This window comes from Lolium perenne, chromosome 4 (genome assembly GCF_019359855.2).
Source record: "Lolium perenne isolate Kyuss_39 chromosome 4, Kyuss_2.0, whole genome shotgun sequence".
Taxonomy (NCBI): Eukaryota; Viridiplantae; Streptophyta; class Magnoliopsida; order Poales; family Poaceae; genus Lolium; species Lolium perenne.
Genome location: NC_067247.2, coordinates 153,740,818 through 153,746,626, shown reverse-complemented (window position 1 = coordinate 153,746,626; position 5,809 = coordinate 153,740,818). Strand labels below are relative to the sequence as shown.

General features: G+C 41.9%; 1 protein-coding gene across 2 annotated transcripts; it reads right to left on the bottom strand.

Moving 5' to 3' along the window:
• Positions 1–219: 219 nt before the first annotated feature.
• Positions 220–4,969, bottom strand: LOC127294201 (probable alkaline/neutral invertase F). Of its 2 annotated transcripts, none has more exons than XM_051323955.2 (5): positions 4,730–4,969; positions 3,271–3,684; positions 2,429–2,860; positions 1,208–1,766; positions 220–758 (listed from the first exon to the last, which is right to left on the bottom strand). In XM_051323955.2, exons 2-5 carry the CDS (start codon positions 3,646–3,648, stop codon positions 463–465), a joined length of 1,665 nt encoding a protein of 554 aa, XP_051179915.1. In that variant the 5' UTR covers positions 3,649–3,684; positions 4,730–4,969; the 3' UTR covers positions 220–462. The 2 variants fall into 2 exon arrangements, with proteins under 2 accessions (XP_051179915.1, XP_051179916.1); XM_051323956.2 differs by lacking the exon at positions 4,730–4,969 and adding an exon at positions 4,022–4,249.
• Between the last annotated feature and the right edge of the window lie 840 nt (positions 4,970–5,809).

Sequence of the window (5,809 nt, the reverse complement as noted above, 5' to 3'; positions counted from 1 at the left end):
TTTTTCATCAAAAAGATACGGCGCCCTCTTCCTATTACGGAGTACAAGCAATACCCAGAAAGTGGTTTCCTTGGGAGAAGAGGGTCACAAGCACACCATCAATTGCATTATCCCCACTTCAAGGATTACGATTTACGAATCAGATAGGCAGTAATGAGATGTCTTCTCTTTATTCTGTTGTTACTCATGTGCTAGTTATGCAACTAACAAAGATGCCACTTGTTGAAAATGTTTAAATCGATTTGAGGTATCACCAAAGTAGAATCTTCGCTTGCTGGTTTAATAGCAAAATCAAAGGTTTGACAGTAAGAAAATGCAGTGTAGCTTCTAGGATCGATCATCTGCCGTATACACTTCTGTCCTAACTGACAGAGTTCAATTACAACCAAGTCCGGACCTTTTTTTCTGCCGAACCAACCATTGAAGTAAAAGAAATATCTTAAGAAACAACCACCCAGCCTTTCAGGCATTCCATGACGCCGACCGCCTCATTGTCGGCTTCACAGGCCGGTCTTCCTCCATGGAGATCATCATGAGCGTTGACGGGTCCTCCAGCATCATCCGGGCTACCAGGTAGCCTGCAATGGACCATGTTTGGAACTTCCTGGCCTGCTTACCTACAAACTTTCCCAGCTTGCCGTCATAGTACTCGGGCCAGCCATCCTTCAGAAGCCTAGCCTCGGAGAGCTCGATGGCGCGCTTCGCCATTTGTGGCCGCCCGGTCTTGATACAAGCTGCAGTCAGCAGCCACAGAAGAACTGCAGATGGACATGTGAGGATGTTAAAATTCGTAGCCTTTCAGGCATCCAAAGATTGTTTTCCGTGTGTGACTAAAAGAACGGTTGAACAAACAGAGCTACGTCTCTACTCCTCAAGTGGAAGGAAGCAGTGACAGACATTGCCCAAGTAATCAGAAGAACACAGGTTACGAGCTTTGCAGAATACGAGAATCATGATTATTCTGACAAAAACTGTAGATGCCTTCTGTAGCTTCAGAATCAAGTTTTTCTAACCGTTTATTATTATTAATACTATTATTTTATCATCATTATTAAAGTTGTACTCTTCGCTCATGAAAAATAATTTCTCTTCACATACTAGAAGATTTACCAATCAAGGATACTGTTTTTGGAGAACCAATCAAAGAATACATTGCAGTATAGAATGCGCGCTAAAATAATCTAGACACTAGCAAAAAGTAAATTACCTGGCCATGATCCTCCATTATGATAACTCCACCGGGTATTCTTGGGGTCGCAGCCAGTAATTATTCTCCACTCATGGTTCTCAATTGCAGGATAGCAAATCTTCAGAGGCACCTCGCCCACTAGTTCATCCCACCTCTCCTCGATCAGATCCATTATTGCTGATGACTGCTCAGGAGTAGCCAGAGATGATATAATGGCAATACAGTTTCCAAGAGCAAACCACCTGAAGTCCATCATGGCAGGGCTGACGTTGCCAAGAAAGTAGCCTCCCCGGCATGGCATGAAATCAAACACCCAATCAGGGATTGAATCTGGGATGACATTGAATTTATTCACAGCAGTGTGGGAGTACTCCTCTGTTTTGTATCTATAGATATTGTTTAGATGTGGGAAGTCCAGCCAGAAGTAGTTTCTCATGTGGTAGGTTAATGCATGCAGCCGTTGCCCTATCTTCTCAATGAAGTCCTTCCCTTCACCATCTGGCTTAAGCATTTGGAGAGCACATCTTAATGCCATGTAGAACAGAGCTTGGATCTCAATAGGATAACCATATATACCCTGAAAATATAGATTGCATTTGTAGCATTACAGTCATGTAAAGATAGGGATATTCACTTCCAAATCAAATTGAAGTTGTTACTCAAAATTCAAGCAAGCAACAGGAAACTATTATATATTTCAGAATATTGTTTGCCTTTTAGAAATATTATTGCAAGTTTGCAACTCAAAAGTCAAACAAGCAACACTAAAACTTTTAGGATTATATTTTAGAATCCAAATCACCTTTTGCAAGTATTGTATTTTCTTAACTGTCCTAAAAATAATTGAACTTCCTACTAATGAAAAGTTGTATCTCACATGCCCTGTCTTAAAGATAAATAAATTAACACATACACCATTATCTTTAGAAGATGTCACCCTCTTGCTGTCTTGCATAATCTTTGCTAATTAATGGTTCCATACGACAATAATAAAAATAAAGGGAAACCTAATATTCAAAATCTGTAACTCTGCAATACCACCCAATCAGAGTGTGCTGTCTATCTGTAAATGTCTTTTTAAACAAAGTTATCTGTTTAGGTAAAAATAAATAGATGCTCATTTTGGTTGTACAAGAAAATGATAGCCAGTCTTGTTCTGTTACTGCCTCAACTGAATTGTGCTAGAACGTAAGTGTATATAATTCTGGATATAAATAAATATAATTGAAATGCACGTACCATTCGACGATCGATCATTGAGCACCCATCTGTGCAGAGCAGAGTTGGGAAAGTATCGAATCCCTCAGATAAGCAGAGATTCAGTATCAGTCTCATGCACTTCTGACAATCAGGAGATTCTGACAAACTAGCATCTCCAGTATACTTTGTATATGCCCGGAGCAGAATAATCCACCAAAATCCAGAATCCACTGGTGCCACCCTGCCAATCGCGCTCTCACCAAAATCTGCAACTAATGTTTCAGTGTTTCTGCTTTTATTACGGTCCACCTTGAAACTTGCAGGCATTGCTCCTGCTCCAAGCTTGAACCGGTCTACCATTTTTTCTGAGCTTTGCAAGTGGAGAGTTTTCAACAGAAAGTTCTTCACTATTTCGGGCTCGTTATTCATTAGAAAAGCTAATGCACTAGGAACAAAATCCCGGACGAAAACCTACCATTGCAAGGATAAAATCAATAATAGTACAGCATCAGATATTGGTTATTTAAGAAAAAGTAATATAAATGAAAATGCAAGAGAACAATGACTATGAAGCAAACAGAGTATCTGAAGCCATACAGCCCATGAAAAACAAATTCCAATGCAAAATTTCACCAATTAATCTCTGATAATACAGGGACCAAGTGAACACCTTCTGTTTTATCAGTTTATAACAGATAGTGTCCGCAAAAGGCCACATAATAATGTAGTGTTATCGCTATTATACATACAGCAGATGGAATGAAGGAAATTACAAGGCAACTGGATGTGCTAAATTACTGATATAGATACATCTAAATATCAGAATCTAATAGAAAAGAAAAAGGATGAACTGTGTTCAGATATGGGAAAGAGGGTTTTACCTGATCATAATTGAGCACTTCTTCAGATGCATGATCTACCGCAGCAATTGTACCAACTGGTTGGCCCCGAAAATACACTACAGATTTCCTGAGTGCCTCCCATGCTTCATTCACAAGGGGGTGTGGCCCACTTGGCTCACCAAAGTGTGTTCCCATTGAGAACGGTGAGTCAAACCCAGTGCGGAATGCAGGTGACTGCATTACACTATCAAAGCCGTCGTTTGGCCGATGGGTGTGGGTGAGCTCACTCCATGACTGCTCATCAAATGACCTCTTCCGCTCCAGCGTGTACCTTGGCTTGTCAATTAGTAACCGTGAGAGATCGAGATTGATCTCAGCCTCTGACGCAATGGAGACATGCGATGAGACTCTCTTCATGATTCCACGTTTTGGTCAACTGTTTCAGTTAAGCTCCTACAAGAAAATTTAACATCAGTTCAGGTTCAAACAATGGTTAATTGCAGAAAGTTTTCTTTTGCATTATAAAGTAAGTTAAATTATCACCGAAAGGTAAAACAAAGTTTACAAAAAGCTATACTACCTGCAGCAACTAGGTGTGGATAAAAGAAAACTTTGCATATACGAATAGTAAGCTAGCAAATAGTAATAGTTGGCCAAGAATCAATCAGCAAGATACAAGTATTCACTAACAATGGGTCGAAATTTCTCACAAATCCGAAGTGCTCTGACCGCTTGATGAGCCAACCAAAGTGCAAGTGTGCAGCAAAGTTGCTGAAGAATAATAACTCACAGGGCATTACGCGTCTGTTCCCAACTATATATCGGGGCAATCACTGGTCAGCTGCAATGAAGAATCAGTGCACTGGGCAGCAGCAAAGTATTACAGTACTACTAGGATCAAACAGCACCCGCAGCCACCAGACTGCGATGAAATCAGAGCCCGCTTAGGAGAGCGCTGACCCAAACAACTAGGGCCACCGACACAATAACCAACCAAGAGGCTGGATCTGAATCTAGAGGAATGAATGGCTCATGCACAAGAAAAAAATGGAGACACCGTCAGCTGGAAAGCTCAACAAGTCCAAGAAATTTATTCGGCCGCCGTCTACTATGACAATGACAGGTAAGATTTGGAAAGCTCTGTCACCATATCTTTCGTAATCCAAGTTTGCTAGTACCTTGAATCTGAAAAGCCCGACTATTGCAGGGAAAGCGAAACGGGTTTTTCCTCTACGGAGACCACAAGCAGAATTGACGCGGAAATCCAGCTCGGGAATCGGCACTTGACTCTAGCGCTATCGCAATCCATTGCTGAATTCATCACGCATCTAAAACCGAAACGTCGGTACACTAACACCAGCGATCCAGATCCATGCCCGGCAGTCAGCTACATCGATCAGGCTCCTACCGGAACCTGATCCGTCCACCAAGAAAACACAAGAAAGCAGGAAATCGATCGCGGGAAAGAAAAACAGAGGAATCGCCGGGAAGGACGCACCGTGGGGGAATGGACGCGGCGCCGGATCGGGCAGAGGGAGGAGGGGGCGGCGGAGTGGGGGTGGAGTGCGCGGGCGCGGGGAGGAGACGGCATGTTGGGGGCCGGAGCTGGGTGTATTTATAGGGAGGGCGCGAAATGAGCGTCGACCTTCCTTTTTCTCCTGCTGCTGCCGCAGCTTCGAAATCTCGCCGGTGATCGCCTGCCCGTTGTTGTTGCTTCGGTTGTCTTTTTCCTTTCCTTTTTGGTGTTTGTTTTTCTTACGAGTATATTATCTGCAGCGTGAATGGAATGGTATGATTTTCTTGAATTTGTTTCCGGGTAATGTATAAGATATTTTGTTTGTTTGTTTGTTTGTTAGGATAAACGGATTTGGGGATAATGTAGATTTGCCTCTTTTTTTCAAGATCGTGATGAAAAGCTGATTAATTGCCTTAACAATTACTACACCGTCTTAGATTAAGGAGCATTATCGGTGGAGGGTGGCTGCTAACCTGATATATGACCAATGAGATCCTTTTTTTAGGTGCAAAAGTGGCCAAGAAAACCTGACGTCGCAAAGTGGATAAGCAGAGGATGGTGGTGATCATTATTTCAAGATTTAAATGCAAAAGGAGGGCGGGCCACCGTGGCTGCTATGACCAAGACCATCCCACGAGTCAAAAGATGGGGCAAATGGGGCATACTTCTTTTTTGAAAGAAATAACCTCAAGAAAATATTGAAAAAAGAACAAAAATGCATTTTCTTCACACTACCTAACATGGACTCTCAGGAGGTCACTCATCCCTAAATTGCTAGATCCTATGGAGATGAGCTTTCAGCAAAGAATGTGCATGTTATTGGTATGGATAGCCTAATAATCCTATTGCACATTGAGCCGGTATGCCACATACTTCTAGAACATCGAATGCATTTATTTATTACTCAAAAAAGGTAAATGTTGGCTTTGTCTTCCACGGTATACATCTAGGAAAAATCCCCAGCCTCCCGAGCCGTATGATCTTCATAAAACATGAAATAGCGTCCATCTGATCATTACAATATACCCACCACCCATGTAGCAAAAGTTTTATAATATTGCA